The sequence below is a fragment of the Scomber japonicus genome, chromosome 19 (genome assembly GCF_027409825.1).
Source record: "Scomber japonicus isolate fScoJap1 chromosome 19, fScoJap1.pri, whole genome shotgun sequence".
Classification (NCBI taxonomy): Eukaryota; Metazoa; Chordata; class Actinopteri; order Scombriformes; family Scombridae; genus Scomber; species Scomber japonicus.
This window is the reverse complement of record NC_070596.1, coordinates 10,819,035-10,843,862: the sequence shown is the minus strand read 5'-3', so window position 1 is coordinate 10,843,862 and position 24,828 is coordinate 10,819,035. Positions and strand designations below refer to the sequence as shown.

Below are 24,828 nucleotides of genomic sequence, written 5' to 3'. Positions count from 1 at the left end.
CCAGCGTTGTCGAGTTGAGGCCAAGATACTGCCGCAGCACACACACGCGCACACATGCACACACATGCACACACACACACACACACGCACACAGTACAGGTTTGTGATACTTGTGCCAAACACACATGCACACAGTAATATTTTTGAAAGGATTTGATGGAAAATTCTGCTTTCAGTAACGAGTCCCAAACTGTTTCACATTTTCTGATTTCTTAACATGTAATTAAGTAATACTCTCTCTCTCTCTCTCTCTCTCTCTCTCTCTCTCTCTCTCACACACTCACACTCACACTCACACTCACACACTCACACACACACTCACACTCACACTCACACTCACACACTCACACACACACTCACACTCACACTCACACTCACACTCACACACACATACACACTCAGGCCCTTTGTCTGTCGATTGGCTGGGTGCTATCTCTGTACACATGGCAGCCATTACTCCTTGTGTGTTTAGGCTAGGGTAAAAGTTGGAAGTCAGCCTAGCAGCTCAACTGGGCACCTATTTTTCATTTATCTCGCTGTATGTGGTAGGAGCCATCGCAGAAGTCCAACTTTATGTATTTGTCCTGTATTAGTGGTGCCTGAATTGGTGACCAGTGTCATCTTCATTATATATGCATTGTGCAGTAGTCAACAGATAAAACTTAAATAGTTCAATTTGTCTAAAATATAACACAATATGATTATTTTACTATTGTAATACTTTTAAAATCAGCTTAAAGCTGATATATTGAATTATTGCCATGGCAATGTTTGACTTAGTAAAACACTTGACCACACATCCAATCAAATCCAAGAGCTGAATTGGAATGGATAAACCATTAATGTGACAGTTTAAGGACAACTTTGAGTACACAGTTATGAGGCTTTAACTCTATTTTGATTTGAGTACCTGCTATGTTAGCAACACCAATATTTTAGCGCTGCTTGTATTCATACAGTGCTACTTACTGTGTGTGCTTTAGGCCAAATGGTTAGTCTGAAATGTTTCTAAATCAAAGCCATTAAGTGAGTGTAATCAGTTCCGTATCTCTTCTTTCTGTCTTCCTATCTCCTCCCTAACTCACTCAGATACTTCCAGTAGTGCATTGGCTTTCTCGGTAACAGAGTTGGGGTTTTTTTTTGCTTGTCTTTAAACGCTTATCGCCTTTTTTATCTTCCTCAGGAACACAAGCTCTCATTTTTCCACTTCAACTGTTTCCTTATCTCGTGTACACTCATGACTGGTCCACATTAGATGATTTGATTTCAAAGCCTGACCGAAACCTCTCTGCCTGAGTCTTCCTGAATATGCATAATGGTAATAGTGTGTATAGTACACTACAAGTGATAGAAAAACTAGAATTGACCAATAGAAAAAAATAAATACTTGTATTATAAATCGATAAATTACAGTGTTTGATACAAAAAGTTGTTTTTCAGTATTCAAGATAAATGAATGTTGAATGAATTCAGATTTAAACCCCTTAACAAACAGCAGGAAACACTTCTCACTCTACCTTGGCTAAGTCAAGTCTTTCCTTGAAAGCACAATGCTTCACACTTCTCACGAACCTGTGTAAACCATTTTATAATCCCAATATCACAGTGGCAACAGTTGCTTATATTTTAATGAGAGTGTATAAAACAACAGAACAGGAACGTAAAAACTGAATGGAAAAGATTTCCATGTTCTGCATATGAGATTTGTTGACAGCGAAAAAAAATATTTAAAAAATCATCAACCACGTCATTTATAGTGTTTTAAATAAAACAACTGATAACAATAAAATGGTAGCAAACATCCGGCAGGGAGCCAGGCTTCACATATGGAAATACAACACAAACACACACACATATGTCAGTCAGCAGAGTTGTTATCGCCTGGAAAGCTCAGACAGACAGGGTGCTCAGTGGTTGCCGTAGTGACCAGAGTAAACACCAGAGCCATTGTGTTACGCCCCCGCTTACATGGCACCCTTCTTGGCTTGACCTCCCTATCATGTTGGCTTAGTGCACGTACACGCACGCACAGAGAGAGTCCATACTCTCACACACACAGTCATATTGTGTTCTCTCACTCCTAAACACATGCACACACATTCACTTGTATTATTTAGGTAGCTAATCTGCCTTCTTGTCATCATTTCCTTAGTCTTGAGTGCAGGTTTCTCGCAATAGCACACACGAAAACACACACATACATACACACTGATGACCAAATTGCGCAAATTAAACATTAGTCATTGTTAATGTTTAATTTATGACATAACCTCTAACGACCTGTCCTCATGTACAGGACATCCTGTAATAATTTGTCAGTGGGCAGCAAAACAATGAACACATATTTGTGTGTGTACAGAAAATCACATTAAAGACTAATCTGACTTGACTTCTATCTAATCTAAGAGATGTTTGTGTGTAATTTCAACTCTTATTTGTTTAAACCTGTATTTAACTGAACTTCTGACCACGTCTGGAGAATCATGTCCAGAGTTACCCTTTCATACATATATATCACAAAACACGTTAGATGCATTCTCACCTACTAGATATATTCACTTTGGTTAAGGTGTCTGTGTAGATTGTGCAAGAGGTGGAGCGTGATACAAAAAGTACATTGTGGAAATAACAGTATTTTATTTGCAGCACACCAAAGATGGCAAATGAGTCTACGGACTGTTTTTGCATTGATATCAATACTACATGTATTTGGACGTATCCTCATTATCAGTGAAAGAGTGAGAAACAATATTCAAGTATTCTTCTTCACCCCCGTTTGTATTCTTCTGGTTTTTGCACCAGTCATGTGACAGAAACACCACCAACACGCCCACTTGCTCTCTGTGAATCCTGCTATTCACAAATGGACTCAACCGGACATTACTTTGTAATAGAGGGCTGGCAGGGTAAAGTCTGTTAAATGTCCGGTCCAACAGATTCGAACATTTGTGTTCTCGGATCCAGCTCCTCCGGGTAATGTCAAGATAAGTCCGGGGGTTCCGGTGCATATGTGTGAAAGCAGCTTCTGTCTTCCTTCTTGTCTTTTTAGAAGCCGACTGAATGTGCTGTGGCATGCCAGTGTGTGAGTGACTCACTATGTGGGATTGTGCTGCCACAGAGAGGACCAGCTAAAAGAGAGCTCCTTCGCATCTGATTAGTCATCGTCAGTGTTCACACAGCTCATCTTACTATGAAGCCTTTTTCATCATCAAGTGCTTCTAGGCTTTCACCCATGACCTTATTGTCACTGTTGGAGGGCACATTCTGTTTCTGCAATTAGGTTTAATAACTCTGGTTGTGGTTCTGGTTGTGTGGATTTACGAAGTCTATAAAACATAAATAGCTGCAATTTTATTTTCTATGTACAAATAGTGTGTTTGGTGGATTTGAGACTTGTTGTTTTGCATCTTCATGCATATGGGAATACTTGCATTATGGGTGCATCCTGGTAACAATATCCATGGCTGCATTCTCTCTCCAGTCTATTCTGGTTGTTGCTGGAAGAGATATAGTAGAAAGGTGACTGGAGAGGGTGAGTCACACAACAGGCTGTGGTTTAAAAAAACACACACACACTCACACACAACCTATGGAAAGAAAGACTTGAAATTTGAGAGCTTATGGTGGTCCTTGATAGTCTTCTATTCACAGTGACACAAAGAAATGCAGACGGCCATGCAGGCAGATTGATAGATGGATGACACAGAGGAAGAAAAATAAACAAAGAAGCACCTCAGTTAAAATGCATGACACAAAGGCTAATTCGCTATGTCGTCCCTTCCACACAGCGCATCAATTTTTCATCAACCAGCTACCAGAGGATAAGACTGTATCTCTTAACCACCGTACAGGTAGCTCGGTGTATGAGGGGCATCACAGTTCATTATGCACGTGTTGACTTTGAATGAAAGTGTGGTTTTTCAGATTTAGCTTCAGCAAGACCTCAACCAGCAGCGGAGGAAAGTGGGTTGTGGTAAAAAAAAAAAAAAAAAAATCAGTCCTGTAGAGATTCCAGAAGCGATAACTTGAAGGAGTGAGCTCAGCTGTGCTTTCACCACTTTCACTCAACTGGTTTCTTTCTTTTGCATCAAAGGGCAAAACATTTTAACATTTGCGAGTCCAGCTTCGTCTAAACTAAGTGCTTCCTGCTTCTTAACCATAACCCATATATGAGACGAGGAGATCAGGTGAATCCACATGGTTTCATTTTAATTTCTTTTCAGTTATGACTTTCTTTATTTAAAATTTTCCATTCTTTGTGATTTTCTTTGGCTAAAACAAATGTATTTTTAAAGCAGTCTCTCACAGTGGAGCTTTAAAAGTGACTTCCTGAGGATATCTAATAAAATCTACACAGCAGAGATGAAACAAAGTCTTTCTGTAAACTTCCAAGTGGTTACGTCCGCGAGATTAGACCAGAGGAAATCGCACACTTTAACCTGTGATTCGTGTACTTAGAGTTAGAAAAAAATGTGTAAAATGGTCAATTTCCCTCTGCAAAAACACCTGAAGACACACCTTAAATATCTAATGCATCAGTGACATGACAGAGCAGAGATTTGGAGATGAGTTTAGATGAAAGAGAGAGATTCACACCACATTCTCATGTCACGAAAGAGGTATTTATCTTAAGTGTCAGTGGATCCCTGGTTTTGGCTTTTCTTTGGCAGAAGGATCAGTTTTGAGATCAAATATGCTGGTTTGATGGTCCTCTAACACGGCCTTCTGCCAGAAATAGCTCGAGATTTAAGGGTGGAACCTGAGATATCCAATCTACACCACATGGCCCTGCATTTAGTAGAAACACACACACACACACACACACACACATACACACATACACACACACATACAAAGGACAGACCCGCCATACAAACACAGCAGAGAGCAGGAACATGTTGCTTATGGTCGAGAGGACAGATTAGCACTCTGCTCTCAGGGAACGGCATTGTTCCCAAGTGTCAGGGAAGGAGATTTGTAAACCTTTCGTGTAAATATGTTTACTGGACCTTGTACTGTCTGGCAATAGTGGATGGAAAACAATCAGTGGCAGGAAAAACACAGGGAGAAAAGAGACCTCAAAAGATGGTGAGGAGGGGGGGCGGGGGGGGGGGGACTAGAGATAAGAGACAGCAAATGGACAGAATGGAAATATTTCATGAGAGCGATGGAAAAGGTACATGCAGGTAGGGAGATGCAGCAAGCCCTGCATTTTCTGGTCTCTAGTTACTCTGGTAGGAAAGCAGAAAAACCGAGGAGAGGGTAAGCCATTATAAACTCGAACACAAATATGTTTACTGAACCTTGAAAGTTCTGGCGTTAAAGGGGTAGAGAACGTTGCCAAGGACAGACTGCAGAGTTGAGCAGGGCAGAAAAAAAGTGTGTCGAGGTCTAAAAAAAGTATGTTGCACAGACTGAAAGCGGTGGGTAGCAGAAGAAACATCTAGTGTCCCTTCACGTTGCAGACATTAATTAATATTCCCTGAACCCATATTAAGCCGATTAACAAATATTTGCTGCACACCGGAAGACTTGTTATATTTTTATTTTGGAGCCATTTTCCAGTCGTAGAAACGTGAAAAGACTCAGTAATTATAAAAAGAAGATATCATAGTCCATACCAAGTCCATCAGAAATCTCTTCATTTTCTCTGTTAATCTCTTGTCTGAACCGTGTGAGTATAAAGATTAGAGTTGTCAAGTGCACAGAATGTACTGAATTTAAAGAAGCTTAACAACACAAGAAGGGAGGGATGGACAGAAAAAGAGGAATGTAAGCAAATGAGAATGTGAGACTTGAATTTGCTGAGTTTGCTATATGTGCAGTTACAGTGCCGTAGTGGTGAATGTAACACCGCTGTGCTACATCATAAGACACCAGTGGAAATAGAGTTTTTATCTCTTTTTTTTCCCCAGAACTCTGTGTACATTTTGGAGGGTAACATTTTGTGGGCCACTGTGGGTGTCTCAGTCTCAGCTGCACTGCTTTCTTTTGGCAGATGCACACGCAGGGGGAAAAAAAGGAGATGATGAAATCCATCATCCATCTCTTGATTTTTATCAGATAATATGTCTCATGTGTATGTTGCTCTGAAATATCCAAAATGAGTTTTGAAAGCCAGGCCATGGAGATTTAGATTGACCAATGGTGGGATGATAAATGGGTCGTGATACTTCCAGTTAAATTAATGGGATTATATTTATTTGGTTGGATCCACCTTTAACCTTCAGCTGAGCCAGTGTGTTAAACAAAAACAAAACAAAAACACTAGCTGAGAACATAAACAAATCAAAACTGTGTATTTCCTGTATGATTTTAGAATTTTAACTGCTTAAAAACATTTTCAAATGTCCATAATCAACAACGTGTATTTCCTGTATGATTTTAGAAGGTTGACTACTTAAAAACATTTTCACGTTCATAATCTCACTTAACAAATATAGTCTGTCTCTTTTAAAGTACACACAGATATTATAAATAAACCCATTTCACAGGCAGTGGCTATGTAGCAAAACGATGCTGTGCCAGAGAGCGATGGGTTTGAGAGGTCATAAGTAAGACACACTGCAGCGTGTCGTAGTGTCAGATGACAAACAGCAGACGTGCCACACGAACAGAAGAAGCAGTCAGGGCATGTACTGATCCGCTGAGTACATGTCCCAAAAACAGCTGATTTTCAGAGAAATCAAAGAGTTGTCCTTCTCAGTTTTCCCTTTTTTTGTTTTTCATTTTGGATATAGCTCCATTTTCTGAAGCCAAAAGTATTTACCCCATGTGAGTGACACAGCTGCCATATAATCATCCTTACTGTTCAACTCACAACAGCACTGTTAATCAGTGTCTAATACTTTACACACCAACACATTGTGGCCACTGTTTAAACACTGGCAGCCTCCTGGCACTTCTATGAGCCAATCATAACACCTTGTCCTCCAGATGAAGAGATGATTATATTTATTTTATTGTTTAAATAAACATATGATCTGTTTGGCAGGGTGACCTTGTTCTTACTAAGGTGCCAAGAACCAGAGGTTACAGGTGTCATCTCACTCACAGCCACAGTGCACTGAAAAAGCGCCTCCTGAGCAAAACTGTAGAGTCAAGTTTATTTAGTGTCACACATCAAGGAATCAAGGAGCCAATCTGTTATGTAGATCTTCAAAATATGCTACACATTGTTATTTAGGCAACTGAATCAAAAGAAACAACCTGTTGATTTATTTGACATTTCCTCTTATCTTATGGTGTTACAAGACAACTTGTTTCCATCCTGTTTCTAGCTGTCTGTCACTATTCTTGACATATGAAGACCTTTTTCTTCTGGAGCTCCCTCCGTGACCACCAGGGTAGAGAGATAAAGTTATGCTGCATGACTTGCAGTCAGTCTTGGGTATAAAGCTTTGTTTTGGTTTTCCTCTGCTGATGCACGTAGCGCCAATGATGTAAGTATGACAGGTTGCCAAAACAGTCAGTACATGTGCCTTTTTGTTTACAACTCTTGCTTCATTTGAACCCAGCATCGATTGGAACTAAGGGGGTAAAAGCAGATCATTTATTGTTGTTTTAATTCTTTTCCCGTTATTGTTTTTAGAATCTAGGTGAACTTCAAATCAGTGATGAGTTGTGGCTTTCCTCACATCAGTGTGTAGGTGTAAGGTTATATCTAAAGAACAATAAAGCAAAGGTTCATTGATGGAGCCTCAGTGTCCTTATGTCTTCATGTTTTCTTTCTTTGAAGATGATCACTGAGTATAAAAAGGGCTGGGTCACCATCACTGTGATTGTCAGCCTACTACCTCGATCTGCGTTTTGCTCTTGTGCTCTTTGTGAGGCTGAACTCTGTCTGGCATTGAAAGAAATTCAGTTTTTGTATAGTTGAAAGCAGCAGGCTCTTACCTTCTCTCACTGACTCACTCACCGTCAAACCAGGAGACATGGTCTGGCTCTGTTTCTATAGAAACATGGCATTGGAGAATACAAAGATGAAGTAGGGTGATGAATATTCTTTAGAAAAATAGACCATTTCTAAAGCTTTAAAACTTTATTTTTCTGCAGAATCTCTGTTGGCTGAAAAATTAATGACTACTCTCCAGTTACAACTTTTCAGGCCTGATTTCACACACTTTTTTAGTTACTCAGGAGTACTGAAGTGACATAACAGGCACACACTCATTCATGTTTAAATACAGGTCTGCAGCAGAGTGAGCGCTACGTCACGTCTGTCATCCTTTTCTTTTTTTCTAGCTTTTTTTGTTGTTGTTTTTGATCTAGATGGCAGGTTTTGTTGTGCTGTAAACACATACTGTTGCCTGTGTTTGACATCAATCATTTGTCTGACTTTCTTTATTGATCTTTTACTGTATTATGTCCCAACCTACTGTAACGTCCTGTTTGAACAGGAAACCCATCAGACTAAACATGTTACAAAACCATCTTTATGGGGCTTTTAATCTCTCTATCTCACTGCGAAGGTGCAATTAAGGGTGTTGATATGTTTCTCATGAGGATATCTCACATGCAGCTCTATAAAGACAAGTGGCACCTGAGATAAGACGTGCGCTCACAAACACATGCACCACATAGTCTGGCTCTTATCACCATTCAAGCTTTTTTTAGTCTCCCTGCCTCTGACTCTCTCTCTCACACACACAAACACACACTTGTCAGGAGTTGTCATGTTTATATGTTTTGAGCTTTCATCGGATCAGCCTGAGGGTACAGCATTAGCTGATAGAAGAAGTAAACAGTGTTTGTGAGCGAACAGAAGAAAAAAAGGTGAAACATTCAGACAAACAGTACAGCAGTGTTTCAGGGTGGCAGTGATCTGTGTGAATAGAGCCGTCTGTTGTCAAGGTCCCTCAATGATAAAAATATAACATGACACTGCTCTTACTTCATGACAGAGACTTTTATGTTTGGTAATACACAGAATCTTTCTCTCAGTTTTAGTTGTACTAAAAGCAAATTGCTTTCTTTTTCTATTAGACATCTGCTCTAAAGTTTGAAAATAGTCACTGAAAAGGGAGAAACTTCCATTCATATTTGTTGGTTTCATAAAGGTGATCCTTGTCATTCTCTGTCATTATACAGCAGTTCTTTTCCAACAAAATGAATCTGAAACTCATTTGCATGAAGCAGCGACCTCACTGTTCGGTCATTGGCTTTTCACTGATGGCTGACTGGGCTTAACAGCAGCTGCTACACAACGCTGAGAGAGCAATGGACTTTGAACCACAACCTACGCTGCTTTGCTCGAGTCTCCTTCCTATCTGTAAACAAAGACACAGGTCTTGTCCTGCACCACGGCTTATTAAACAACCTAACAAGTATTCAAAGGAGGAAAGCAAAGCCAAAGCAAGTTAGCTAGGCTGCTGTAGCATGTTTACCATTTAAAAATTGATGAAAACATCATGCCAGTTTAAGTGTTTTTTTAATGTATGACATATAATGTGCCATAAATGTACTGTAAATATATTTACAATATTCAGTTAAGCAAGAGAACATACTGTAATTATAAACAGATTACACTGCCCTCTACGCCTTCCAACAATTTTATATGTGTTCAGTTGATTTATGGCACCAAACTTTGACATTGAACTTTTCAGCACGAGTTGAACTATCAGAGTTTCTGGGAAAAGTCAAAGCCATTTGGAAACCCAAAAATAATTTCCAACATAGTTTCCCTTTGTGTTTTTTTTTTTTTATAGGAAATGTGTTTTTAATTTTCACAAAGACCCTCTCTAATAATTCCACTAGTGAGATACCATTTATCATTTGCATTTATTCTACTTCATGTGACAGGAAGAAAAAAGCAAACACAGCTATGATTTTTAAAAACGGATTACACACAACGTGCTGTTACCAAGCAATTTCAACATTGCTATGTAGAAATGAAAAGAAATGAGAAATTCTGGGTGTTTTTTTTCCAAGCATTTTTCTTTCCATAACTAAAATGGAGTTGAAATGATGATGGTGATGATAATGATGATGATGATAATGCTGTTGCTGCTGCTGTTGAATCTTACTGTCAAACCTTTTAGGCTTTGAAATAACTCCAAATCCTTTTTACCTCTCCCCCTTTCTCAACCCTGTGTCTCTCTAGATGCCAGGTCTTTTGTCCAGTCCTGTGTGTCTGACAGTCATCTGGTTTTTATCTTGGTCGCTGTGTTCCAGCCGTGCTCAGATATGGACTGATGAAGGTAACGCACACAGGAAAGCACTTTTACACAAGGACACATTTAACAATACGTTTGCAAATGCATGGGCACACACCCAGGCATATACTCTGCACGCACGCACACACACACACACACACACACACACACACACACACACACACACACACACACACACACACACACACACACACACACACACACACACATGTTGTTAAGGATCAGGTATGGATTCCTTTGTGAACTATTTTGGGCATACTTGACTTCTCTTAACTCAAAGCACTTATGGGACCTAAAGCGACAGCAGGGGAAAGAAGGAAAGAAACACATCTAAAATTTAGAATAAAGCATCTGGGCAGAGTGTGCTTTTTTTTTTTTTTTTTTTTTTTTTTTACTTGGGAACGCATCATAAAACACTGACACACACTTCCAAGAAAAACCTTGATCAGAGAGAGTAGCTTTAGATTTGTTGAAACATATCCTTGCTGATTTTTATGGCTATTTTGTCTTCACTTTTTTTGGATGTGCAAATTCACTTCTTTTTTTTTTAACAGTCAAATTGAAATTCATGCTTTTGTTTGGATTTCCACTCCACAAAAAGTCTATTGTTAAAGCATTTTTCCCCCCCTCACAGCTCTTCAGGGATCTGTCTGTCATTAAGAAACTGACTTTTGTTTCGTTTCTTTACAAATGCTGCTCTGCCCTCTTTGTTGCTGTCTTTTATTTCCCCCCTCTCTTTTATAGTTTTTTAAAAATTAGCCAAATCTATCACTTAACAACAATAAGAACGCTCACTCTTAGCCCTGCAGGTAAAACTGTAAAAAACTTTCCCACTCCCATTAATTTGACCCTGCACTGTCTCCAGAGTCCTTTTTTTTATTGTTTGGAAAGTACTGAGTTTCATCCAGTTTGCAATTTCTGTGTCCACCCTGCCTGCCATCTGATTTCAATGTCAGGAGAAACTTGCAGCCTTCCTGTGCGCAGTAGTTTGTGTGAACGTGCATTTGTGTATGGGAATGTGTGGCTGCACGTTTGTATGTGCATATGTGTGTGGTTTTATATATGTGTGAGTGTGTGTGTGTGTGTGTGCTTGTGCATGCATGTGCACGCATGTGCACACATCTGAGTTCTCTTGCCAGAGGCAGAATCAGATATGAGTGGAACGCTGCGGGTTTGGGGAATAATGTACTTCACTGCCAATAAAACATGAATACACACATTCAGAACAGCCAACTCTTTGCACTGCACCAAGGCCCCAGGTAATACACACACACGCACATATACACACACACACACACACACACACACACACACACACACACACACATACAGAAACAGAGGGAGGGGATTGTGTGTGTGTGTGTGTGTGTGTGTGTGTGTGTGTGTGTGTGTGTTTTCATTGGTTAAAGGGAAAAAGAAAAGCTGGTGAGAGATGCATTAAATACTAGTTTGAGATAGAGGATCGACTATCAGAGAGGGAGAAACAATAAGAAAAGAGACAGACAAAGATATTAATCATGTTGATTTATGAGAATTTAATTGAAATTTAATAGTACTTCATTTCAAAGGAAAATTAATTTTTCTGCAATAAAAAAAATAGAGTCGTATTATCAAGTGTATTTAATGCAATATTTCTCCAAGTTTACTTAGAAGTTTACTTTTCTCTGACTGACCTTTTTACAAAAGGGAAACCTATAAGTTCAATTCAGTATGTGATACAGTTTGTTTGGCACCATTATATCTTCTTCACTGCCATTTAGAAGACAAAATCTACATAGTATCATGATTCTGATAGCAATGATGGACAAGCAGTAAAAAACATTATCATGAAGAACAAGGCGTGTGTGTTGATTGCAGCTGTGATATCTACAGTTCTCTTTACTTAAGAGAAGGTTGCATCTTCATAATGCAGCTGCTTCCACACAACTTCGTTTACAGTGTCTCATAAATCGCTAGTGTCTACCACGCCTTGTGTTGTATATGATGAATGATTTCCCACTCGCACCACAACATACATCCATTGACCTATTCTGACTATTTAAATGTCTCAGTAGGTTTCATTGTCCTCTTTCTTTTGTGCATATTGGTCTCCTCCACTCAGAAATATAAACGTAACCACAAAATCACTGTGGAGCACTTTGCTGTTCTTTCCTCCAGCTGTTTGATTTCGTGTAGCCACTAAAACAACAGCAGAAATGCCAGGAAGGAGAACTACAACTGAAAAGTGAAAACCAAGAATTGAAAAGCTCTTTAGTTAAAGCCTTCAACTTGTGTATGTGTAAAATTTGATTTAGGATTAAGTTAGTTGGTCCCTGAAGGGCAGATGGGGTTATTGCAGCAGTAAAGTCTAGTATAAATATATCAGTAGAGCAAATTAAACAATAACATCCTGAAAATGCTTCTGCTCCTCCACCTGCCTAGTCACCTCGACTAATCTCTGGTGTCAACAAGAAAGTCACGTTTTCAATAGAAAAAGCCTGAGGTTGTTATTTTTTGGAATAATTTTATGACAGGGAGAATAAAGATTAGAAGAGATTTAGTTTGGAAAAATGAACACAAAAAACAAGAAACACAACCTCAGGATTAAAAAAAAAAAGTGTTACCTAGGGAGGAGAAGCCAGCAGGGAGTATGCATGCCTGAGTGATTGAGGTTTGCGAATTAATTAAGGTGTGTGCGTGGCAGACTGATGTTTTTCCACTCTAGATCCACTGTAAATGCCAGCTTTTATATTCTGGAGCCAAGCTAAACACGCACACACATACACTTACATATACAGCAGATGGAGTATCAACTCTGTAAATTACTAGCGTCACCACAAATATTTACTCAGGTATACACTGCACTTAGTTTTGCTTCATATCTACACCAACTTCCAATTCTGCGTGATGGTAAGTAATAGTTTGGCAGCTTCTATATTATCATATATATATATATATGATACAAATGCTTCACCAAACAGATTTGGACTTTCAGCTTTTTCTTTCATGTTTTAGATACGTTGCTACAAATGGATACTGTTTAATTAACTGTTGTTGTTTCGCTTTATGTTACAGAACAAACTAAACTAAAACTATTAAGTCATGTCTTATGTTAAAATTGTATGTGCCCAGGTTTGAGATAACCATATCTGAACGTTGTGCTCCCCCCCCCCTTTCCAGGTTTGATGAGGAATCAGGAAATTTTTCTGGTTTTCCAAATGTTATTTTGTAATGATATGAGCACCATAAATAAAAAATCAGAAATCCCAAATATAGATATCTCAAAACCTCAGCAAATAAAACTGAATCAATCTGCATGGGTAGAGCTCACTAAGGGGCAAGTGGGGAAAATGTTCTTTGTGATTTGAAGCAGAAATAAGTAAATTACCTGACATGCTGTGCCCACTTTTAAAGGCCACCTTCTTCCAAATCCGCATTATAGGAGTCAGTGCACTAAAACAGGCCAGTGAGGACGAGAAATGTGTCCAACTTCTGACTGTTTTTTTGGAGGACTCAAATGGTGTATCTCGCTCAGTCCTCGCCGTTCCAGAATCAATAACACGCCAGTCACTTGTTTAGTTTAGGTCTTTGTGACGTAACTGCTGGAAATAAGATGATGTTGAATCTGCAGTAGTCGGTGACTCAATCTTACGGACAGGAAAATTAAAACAATGGGCTGACATGATACAAATTGTTGCAAACTAACAGATTTTAGTGTTGATTCTCAGTGAGATCAGTAGCATGAGTAACCGTCTCACAGTCTGTTTAATGGGGGCTCATTTAAAAAAAAAGTTAATACCTGAAATATTAAAGAGGATCCTTGTTTTCCTTGCTTTCTTCTTAACTGCTGCTCCTCTGTTTATTATTGATTTCAATGTGGATTTACTGATACTGAGTAATATTCTTTTTAACGGCAATAATGACAGGCTCTCAGAAAAAATTAAACACACTGGAGGAGCTTTATAATGTGTGCCAAAGTCTCCTCAGGCGGCTGTCTGCAGGATCCCAAACCTTGTATGGTCATGTTATTGTGATACTGTTGACTCTACTGTAAATGGTGGCGCTTAAATCACATTAATGAAGACAATGCAGACACACAGCATGTCAGATTGTGCAATGTGCAGATACTATAAGCCAGACGACAGCGGGCTTTAATATTTTATGCGATGTCTGTGTTTGCAGTGTCAGGCGTGCAGTACGGGCGCTTGGATTCTAACGTGACACTGGCATGCGGGAAGTCACCTATTAGGTAAGGAAAAAAAAGCTTTCTGTCTACCTTGAAGTTGAAGATTTCTTTTTTACCTTTCAAAAGTCATACAGAGGCAAATTAATCATAACAGTTGCTGTGGCACGTCACATTTCAAGAAGCAGTAGTGTTAGTAGTTATACTCAGATAGCTACTTGTGTTTATTTCTAGCTTTGATTTTTCAGTTCCTTCAGCCTCAAGAATTGTTGAATGACATTTTGAGAAATGTTGGAAATCCAGCACAAAATATTTCACCTTGAATGGTCGTCTGATAATCCACATTTTGTTATGTCGTCATGGCAACACAAGGTAACATATAGGGTCAAACAGTGAATTAATTGCTAAAGGCTAAAGCATCCAATATGACATGGAAGGGAAACAAGATGAGTGCCAAATACAGGAACACTAATTAAAGAGGATGAGTCAATAAATACAATAAACATCAATAAATACATGAAACACAGATGAGATGTTTTACATGAAATTGAAGCATATCTTCAACAAATCAAAGATAATATGTTATGTCATTTTATTGTTGGGTTTTTCTGTTTAGCTTCATCCTCTATGCCATAAACCTTCATTATTTTCCAAAACTCAAAAAAAAGAACAATCAGTTATCTGGTTATTAATCTACAGCTGAAAATAGCACTCCTAGTAGGAGTGCTTGTGTAGTTGAACGCACCCCACATCGCAGCATCCCTGGTTCGAATCTAGCAAGGGACCTTTGGTGCAGGTCATTCCCCTCCCTGTCTTCCTGTTTCCTGTTGGCCTCTATTCCACTACTGTACTGACAAATAAGGCAAAATAAATATTGGGAAAAAGAAAAGAAAATAGACCCAAATAAATTCATCAGCCCACTACTGCACTGCTGTCTAGCTATTTTAGGAAATTACTTACTGTAATTTAAAAAAAAAGGTCAAAATGGGTCAGAGATATTGACAGTAAGATATTCTAGAATAATGCCAGCCTACTTGTTGCAATGAAAGTTGTGACATGCAGGTCTAGGTATTTGATACCTATTATAGTATCTTTAAAGAGTTTAGTTGTACTTGGAATAAGCAGACAGTTTACAGTTCAGTGAGCGAACTCCTCAAAAGCATAATAACTAAAGCCTAACATGTTCCCAACCAGGATACCTGTGGTGTGGCATCTCAACCACAACTCAGCGTTGCCATGGCACAAAGTGACAACAGATGGATCCTTAGTCCTGCTGCACGTCGACCACTCAGCCCAAGGCAACTACAGCTGCTATGACTACAAGGGGCTCCTCCTCCACTCTGTCAAACTCAGACTGGGTCGTAAGTGTTGTTGAGACTTGTCCGGGCTCGAAGCGCCTAATTTTGGAGTGATTACACTCCGCCGTACTTTCTGTCTTTCTCCGTTGGACTGCAGCTTTAAAAAATACACTTTTTGAAGCAGAAAGAGGCTGTCATCCCTTGTGTTTTAGTCCTTACATCCTCTCAGTCGCTCTCAGTCCAGTTCATTCTTTGGATAATTCAACATAAAAGAAGTTTTGGGTCCTCCTACTCAGACATTCTCATCTCTCACTGAAATTCTCCTCAACATATTTTCTACCATGTGTCTCTCTCCTATGTCTATTTCTGTCTCTAAGTTTCTTCTCTCAACAGTTATTCAGGCTCGACACTCAGGCTATAAACATGGCATCTTATTCAAACAGTGATAATCAGAACAGCGCTACTGGTCCTCACAGGACTCGTGTCTTATCGGCCGCTGCAGAGACAAAGCCCCCCACTTCCTGTGACTGTCTCAAACAGGAAGCGGCTCCCTAAGTGGGCTTCCTTGACAGTGTATCAAATAATAAAGGGAGTTTTCCATGGCATTGGCCAAGCCTCTCCTGAAATATTTTACTTTGTGACAGGGACACTGGGACTCAGCGCTGTTCACTTCCTAGGAAATGTTTGAAATAATACAACATCAAATAGGACCCTGAAAAAAACGAGCTCCCTCTCTTGTCCTAAAAGTGAACCCTGTCTGACTCCTGTTTTCCAGATCCCCCTGGGCTGCTGAGCATTTCCTGTCAAGTGCCCAATCACACGTTTGTTCGCTGCTCCTGGGTGGAATCAGTGAGGACATTCCTGCCAGCCAAGTACAATGCCTCCCTCAGGTAAGAGCCAGTTACTGCATCTCAAACAGCAACGCCCAAGGTTACATTCAGAATGGGATATGAACACACTAAATATAGTGCCTGTGCCATTGAATTACATTTTAAATGTTGTGTGTTCAGTGTGAGTCGTATCCCAGTGTGAACCCAGTCAGTCCCTCTCTGCTTCCTCTCTTTACTCTGACTTCTAAGATGACATGTGGCACTTACTAGAACTTTGAACTATAACAAATTACAGCTGTGGTTTTCACACATTTTATGTCTGACTCCAATTTGCAAGCAGAAAAGAATAATAAGCCAGTATTTTTTTTTAATTTTTATCCACAGTCTTGAAAGTTATGTTTGTTTATTAGTTTATTTAAGTGGCTTGTATCTTTCTGGTGCTCAGCCCATACGGGCTTACAATTCAATTATATTTGACCAGATTGTATTTAATCTGATAAAAGTGTCAAGTAAAACCATGCAAGCACTGGATTCAGCATTCAGCTGTAATGAACAATTGGTGATGCTGTTTTTATCGTTTCCAGCACACACTAAACACGTTTTGTCTTGTTTTCAAGGAATGGTCATGAGTGGAGGCCATGCATTGTGAATGTCACCCACAAGCACTGTGTTGTAGATCATCCTTCCTTCTGGCACACTCCCCATATTCTTAGAATCACAGAGATCAATGTCCTCGGGTCTCAGACAACAATTGGACGGTTCAGGTTACATGAGCTATGTGAGTTCACAAACAACACACTCACACACATGGTTGAATGATTGATAAGGGTTGTTTTTCTTATTTTTGTGACAAATTGGTGTGGCTGATGTATGTCTATGAAACACATTAGCAACATTTTATTTGTTTACAGTGTACCACAACTAGCTCTACTGTAGCATTACTGAAAAAATGACTATTGTGATTGGCTGGCAATGTAATGTAATACATTGGTCATAGCCATCTTTTCTGTTTGGAGCCAGGACTTTCAAATAAGAAGTGTGGAGTTTTGCATTCACACTCTGGAAACATGCCCCATGATTGAATCAAAGTGTATGTTTTTTAATAACAGGAGAAATACTTAACGAAATAACAACCATCATACTTATTAGATGGCCTTAGAAGATATTTTTTGAAGCCAGCATCTAGCAGCTGTCGGTGCACTTTAAGGTATTTCTGCAAGTATAGGGAAAAAAAGGCCTTATTTTCTGAAATTCAGTGTGCACATCTGTCTTCACATGTACATGCACTGATTAGATATGTTAAGCTATACAAGCGTTTCAAAGCACATCCATGAATGCACACAGGCATGGAAGCTCCCACATGCAGATAAAGATGCGTAAAGATAAAACAACCTGTGTTTTGTAAGAACACCTGTGTATGCATACAACACACACACACACACACACACACACACACACACATGTGCAGACATACACACAGAGTTTCATAAAAAGGGGCCTGCATAATTTCTCCAGACTGCTGTTGTGACTGTGTCCTTTTAGTCCTCATATAATAACCTCAATTATCTTGTTTTGCTGCTTCTGTGTCTGCATCATTCTCAAACAGAGCCATTCACAGCGTCTTTGAGACAGGGTTTATAGCGGCTGGTGTGCCTATTGGACATTCCTCACAGCTAGTTGTACTGCAACTCCTTGAATTGAGTTACCTATATCAAACTTGGATTCACTATTTAATTATCACAGCTGCAAAGATATCAATATTAAGTCATGCATCAGATAAAAAACTATATCAAAACATTGAGTATTTACATCTGAACTGAGGCTACATATGGTTTATCGCTTTCACTTACTTCCTGATTTCTAAGAGTTATTTTGATTTAGGGCTTCCTGGTAGATAGACAATGAAAACATAAACACCTGAAGTAGCACAAAAAACAACTATAACAGCTTGAGAAACTGAAGGTTTTAAGGAAATGAATCTGTGTGATGTACATCCTCTTTTTAGCAATAGTGTCTTGTGTTTCTGGTTGTTTGCCAAACATAGTGGAATTTATTGTTCTTTCTGTCTTCCTTTGCAGTGAAACCAGACCCTCCAGAGTCCGTGTTGGCAAAGGAACTTGAAGGCTATCCACAGAGGCTAATGGTCTCATGGAACTTTCCCTCCTCCTGGCCGCTACAGAATGCTTTCCCCCTAATGTTTCACATTAGATACAGGCCGCTTGGCTCCATGTACTGGTCAGAGGTTAGTACGCAAGGCCGTTAAGTTCATTTGGAGTGTTTTAAGGGAGTGCGTACTGGATCAAATTCAGAGCATCATCCACTGACAGGCTGAATATGGGTTGCATTAGAGAAAGACTTCAGTGTCTCGTAGTTGACCTGAAATCAAATCTAAACTCAAACTTACACCGATCGTAGTAACTTAGATACAAGAAAACAATCTTAGCATTTGTGTTTGTGACTGAAACCAATCACAGGAAATACTAAAAGCAAGAAAGAACATTCAAAATATGGGGTGAAGCAGAAAAAATTGGGTAAAATGATTCTTTTTTTCTAATTTTGAAGGAGGGTTATGCCCCTGTGTCATGTGCACCATTAAGTTTAAACTGTGGTTTTGTTAAATTGTAGGTCCATGAATATCATCTGTTTCAGGGATTTCTCATCAGATTAAATCAGATCAGTCTTAGTGCCAGTCTTCTCTCGTGTTCCTCTGTAACCACAAAAGAATAAGAAAAAAAACCAATAATAAGAACATTACAAAAGACAACTGTTTGACTTTAACTTTTGCATGTATCAGATGACTGGTCATCTAATTTAAGCTTCTGTGAATATGTTTTCAATGACATTTAGCTGAGGGGGATATCAGAAAAACAATGATAAAAAAAAGGTTGATCATGCAGTTCCTCCGAGCAGCTTACTGAACTTTCTCTGCTTGTTCATGGGATGCCACCATCAAAACATCCAACTTTTCTTCCTGTTAATTGCTACTTTGTTTTTGTGCCGTCTCCTTCTTTCCGTATCAGATTTATTCAGAGGATAGTCATGTCGTGGTGCATGACGCCCTGGCCGGCAACCCTCACGAGGTTCAGGTTCGAGCCCGGGACGAGGTGAACGCAGAGAGCCAGTGGAGTGAATGGAGTCCCATGCTTTTAGTCCATCCCTGGGAAGGTCAGAGAGACAGTTTTACATTTTTATTTATAGTCCGATCCAATTTATCCAAAGAGCACTTTCAAAAGGGACAAATCTAAGTGTTTTAACAATCATCATAGAAACTCAATAAGCATATTACACTGAGAACTAATGATAGATTAAAGCAGATAGTGACTACTCAAAAAGCAAAAGAAAAGCAATGTGTCTGAAATTCTGTAATGCACTTGTAACCAGTGAATGGAGGGGACACAGATTACTTTATATTACCTTAGAGTAACAGTTGTATTTCAGCCTTTAATAACAAAGTCTGTGTTTCTTATGTATTCATTGTTACTCACTGTGAATAAATGCTTCAATGTGTGTGTTTGTACTACAGACTACAGCACCTCTGAACCTGCAGAGGATAAATTCACAGACTATCTTTTTCCCTTCAACACAAAGTTCGAGACCTCCACTGCAAAATCACACAGTAAGATGTTACTTCAAATCATGAGGCATGCATTGTCATTGTGTTCAAGAGCAACAGGCAACACTGAATGTTTCTTCCTCTCATTTTAGTACATGTCCAATTATTAAAGCTGCTACTATTACAATGACTGCTAAAAAGCACTGATATTATACTGCTGTTACAGGGCTATGTTTACTGCATCCACCGCTACGTTGTAACTATTTCTTTAAGACTGTTACTGAAATCCAGTGCATCAATTTCAATCAGTTAGACAATATTCAGAACCAAAACATCCATTATCTCATATTAGTGTGAGTATTTACTGTAAAGTTGATAAAACATTGAATCTGTTTTGAAACACGATTGTTTCAAGCTTTAGACTCCAACTGAGCTTGAGGCTCAAAACCATAGTGTGGGTTGGAGCCTGATGAGCTACACTGTGTGAATTATAGCTTATCAAACAGCAGGGCAGGTATATTTTTACCTCATGAGTTGGCAGGAACAAGAGGCCTCATCAGTCATTAATACAGCAACAATCTCTGAGAAGGTAATTATTTACTGGTATTATACTCCAGATAGAACAGTGCAAGTACCTTGTGCTGGGTTTCATCACCAAATGACATATAATTGCAGTAAATTGCACCTGCAGGGTATTATGTTTTCTATCGTATGTGCACCGGATGAAAAGTTAAGAACACATGCAGAATACACACAACAAGCATACACTAGTAAACACACAAATGCAGATACAGTATACACACACAGGTTTTGGCAGCAGAGTAGAGAGCCGAAACTCTTTGTGACTGATGCCGTCAAATCTCTTTAAGCTGGCCTGCTGTGAACCAGATGTGTTCTCCCTCAGTGTGTGTGTGTGTGTGTGTGTGTGTGTGTGTGTGTGTGTGTGTGTGTGTGTGTGTGTGTGTGTGTGTGTGTGTGTGTAACCACTGTCATTTTCACTTGTGTGCATAAATAGTTTTAAATCTTGTAAATACCAAGCGTTTTTGCCTGTTTTATTGTTAATGTGAGTGCCAGTGCTTCACTTTTTTTTTTCTTTATTTCACACTTCGTGTGAGAGCTATAATGGCAGATTTTAAAATTAACTACTCACCAGGGTAATTACATCTGAGGGAACACACACATTCACTGTTTGTTATTTTCTTTCTATTTATTTTTTGTGTCTGACACACTGGCAAATGAAATGAATATGATGAAATGCATGTTTTCACTGTTTTTTTTTTCAGTCATAGATGTGTCTGTCATTCAGTTGTCTCATTCATCCATGTCCTTCTCAATATTAGAATAAAGAGAGGAGAGACAGATGTGAAATAAAGTATTATTTATTTCATTTCACATCTGTCTCTCCTATTATGCATCAGTTCCTCTGCTGCTCATAATCTTTTTCTCATCTCTGATTCCTCTCTGTTTCTCTCCTCCTGTTATTTTCTGCCTCTCTCTCTTCTTATCCAGATCCTGTAGTTGAGGATGAAGGTAATTTGGGTTTGGTGATCCTGCTGGTTTTGTTCTCCGTGGTCATCCTCACCACCGTCCTTTCCCTCATCTTTGTCGTGTGGTAAGACACACTCACTTGCGACACACACGTACACACACATACTTTTTTTTTGTGTCGGCAGTGAAGCTTTTAACATACCAGTTGGACACACAAACACACACACACATACACACACACACAAACACACGTGTACCACATCCACAGACCGCAGCTTAGTGGTCTGTCTCTTTTAGAGTGATTTTTTTTTTTTCTTAGCGATACTGAATGACTTTCTATTTTCAGGGTGAGGCAGAGGCGGCGTGATCATGTGAGCAAACAAGAACTCACCTCTATGGTCAAGATGAAGTCCATGTCAATCTAATGTGAGTCACACATACACAGCCATCATGTTTTTGTTTTTGCATTTGTCTTTCCCTGAAGCTTTTTGTGTCACTTTCAGTTTTTTGTTTTCTTTTCTGTTCTCACGTTCTGATTATTTTCTTGTCGACGGTTACATTTGGTTGTTTATGTTCGTAGTTTAGCTTGTTTGGCAGATAGTTAGCTAACAGACTCTGTGGCAAAAATAATTGAAATCCTAATTAAGTGTTACTTCTTTTATATTTATATAACTACCACAAAGTGTCCTCAAATGGGAGCAGAGCCAGTGAGAAAAAGCATGGTAAAGGTTTCCCTCAGTATGGAAAAAAAATACTTCAAAGTACTGCTATAAACAACATTTCTACAGCTCTTCAGATATTCAGCCAGTTTGTGATTATAAGCCTAACATACACACACACAGACAGACACACACACACACACACACACACACACACAGATTATAACCCTGTAAGTATGCTTGTATATCTCCCATCCAGCTCTGTTATTTAAATCTGTGCTTTCAAGGCAGTGCTTAATTACATTATGATTTATACATGTTTTGTAACATTGCCTCAGCTCTCCTCTCCATCATCTATCCTCCACTCTTCTAGGGCTCTTCTCCTCTCTTCTTTTCTTAAACGTCTCTTCTCGCTTTTTTTCCCCAACAACTTATTCTCTCTCTTTTTTTCCCTACCCTCTCTTCTCCCTCTCACAGGTTGATTTCAAGCATCTTCCCCTCATCAGCCCGTTCTAGGGCTCCTCCCAAGACTCAGCCTCTGCCTTCATCACTGTAGCACGCTGACCGTCAGTATTCAACCACATTAATAAAGAATGCATCAGTCAGAACCCACGCAGGATCTATGGTGACAGAGACTAACTCCACACAAGGAACTTTACAGAGTAGGGTAAAGTTACCCAGCATGAAAAAGCTGACTGAAGGGTAAGTTTAGCCGGACATATTCACATCTACCTGCACTTCCCATTGTGCATCAGCAGACTCTACCTACTGCAAAGCAGGTACAAGGGAAAAGGGACCCTACTCCGTCTCTTTTAAATTTACGTCAGCAACTTCACTGCAATTCACTCCTCAGCGGACCACAGGAGCGACGCTGCACCGGGACATTTTGAGTTCACTCACAATGAATGCTGCTTCAGATTTTCGGAGAGGGGCGACAGTGTTTTTAACCTTTTTGAATTTCTCAGCAACAAGTGAGAACGAGAGGTGCAGCTGCCAAACAGGAGAAGATGATTCTGTGGTGGGATTCTTTTTCTGGGACATCTTGCCTCTCTTCTCCCACACAGAACTCATCCTTTTGTTTTTTAATGAATTGTGAGAAGTAACAGATTATTGTGCGCCCATTATTACATCAATTGACTGACTGACTCAATGCTGTGAAGGAAGCATAACTTTTGCCAGTCTCTCTGTGTGCATCTGATGCCAAAGCAGCAATTACGGGCATTATGGATCTCAGCAGGAAGCAGCCTGTTATTGGCTCCTGACCAGAGGGAAGGACATGGAGAATAAGGTCCAGGGGAAGGGGGGAAGGGGGGAAGGGGGGAAGGGAGGGGGTGGGCGTGGTGGGTGAAGATATATAGACTTAATTTCATTTATGACAAGTGATTTTATGTTGCATGATATGCTTGTTTTGTTGTCTTGATGTCTTTAGTGCAGGTGTTCTGTTTTTTGTTTGTTATACCTCTTTCTACTCATCCATCCACTGTTCCTGTATGTGTGTAAAATGAAAGACACACATAGGGAGAAAGAGAGAGATACAAAAGAGATACTGGCCTTTCACAAACCACCAGCATTATTACACCACACACATATTTAGTTATGTAGAGAATATTAAACCTTACATATTCACTCTCCTTTCCAGACTCAAAGTAACCCCTAGTTCCTCAAGGCAGGTTTGAAAATGGCATTTCTCAAAGAGATTCAACAACTATTCAGGGATACAAGTAAAACTAAAACTCAGTCTAGTTAAGTCAAAACTACAATATTTTTTTCATTTTCTGACCAATCGATTAATCTTTTAGTCCATCAATGGAAAATAAGAAAAGTGAAAGATTCCTGAGCAGTATTTTCCAGAGTCCAAGGTGATATTTTCAAATAGCTTGTTTTGTCTAGCAAACCCAAGGACATTTCATTTAAACCAGAAAGCAACAAATTCCCACATGTAAAGCTGTAAATTGCAAATATTCTGAAATGTCTTGATTAATGACTGAAACCATTAATTGAAATGTATTAAAATTGTTGTGGTTTGGCAGCCCTATGCCATCATTACAGCAGTGAGGCTGTAAGAACAAGGATTAAGTAAGGCAACACGTGTATAGAGACCATTTTTAAAAAGTTAGTTTGCTTAAATGAGTCATTTGTTTTAAGTTCTATTGATTGAAATTAGGATTCAGTCACACAAAATACAAGAATAGAGTAATGTTACTAAAGGAAAGAGGTGGTAAGTTTAAGGTAGGTAGAAATGTGTGAGAACATGCTGCTTTATTTAGAGATATATGAGGGGGAAAGCTAGTTAGAAAAAATATTTTTGAGCACTTTGTTTTCTTCATTAGAGAACTAATCATCTTACACACATAGGTGTACTGCTGCCACAAAAAGAAAACAAATCAGTATCACATTATAAAGTGAAACCTTTATTTTTAGAACTAGATGTTTTTCACAATATATCAATATATTTTCACATTGTTACAACATAAGAAACTTTTCTTGTAATAACAGTATACTGCTTATCATGTTAGGACATGAAACTTGTATTGCTATAAAGTAAACCTAATGTTTGAATGTGTGGGAAGAACGGATACATTGAGGAATATGTTTCATTTACATGAATGAGTGTAGATTTAAGTTCCACAGCATCATATTTGGGTTGAGACATGACAAGATTG

General features: G+C 39.1%; 1 protein-coding gene across 1 annotated transcript in view; it reads left to right on the top strand.

Annotated features, from left to right (window-relative positions):
- The window catches only part of il11ra (interleukin 11 receptor, alpha), a 42,673-nt gene extending 19,225 nt beyond the window's left edge, over positions 1–23,448 (top strand). Inside the window, exons 2-12 of the mRNA XM_053340148.1 lie at positions 10,103–10,199; positions 14,337–14,403; positions 15,532–15,698; positions 16,411–16,525; positions 17,083–17,243; positions 18,544–18,707; positions 19,486–19,630; positions 19,989–20,081; positions 21,528–21,630; positions 21,853–21,932; positions 22,643–23,448. Of these exons, the coding sequence (XP_053196123.1) occupies positions 10,103–10,199; positions 14,337–14,403; positions 15,532–15,698; positions 16,411–16,525; positions 17,083–17,243; positions 18,544–18,707; positions 19,486–19,630; positions 19,989–20,081; positions 21,528–21,630; positions 21,853–21,931 (1,191 nt within the window). The 3' untranslated portion in view covers position 21,932; positions 22,643–23,448. The remainder of the gene's footprint in view (positions 1–10,102; positions 10,200–14,336; positions 14,404–15,531; positions 15,699–16,410; positions 16,526–17,082; positions 17,244–18,543; positions 18,708–19,485; positions 19,631–19,988; positions 20,082–21,527; positions 21,631–21,852; positions 21,933–22,642) is intronic.
- Positions 23,449–24,828: the final 1,380 nt, after the last annotated feature.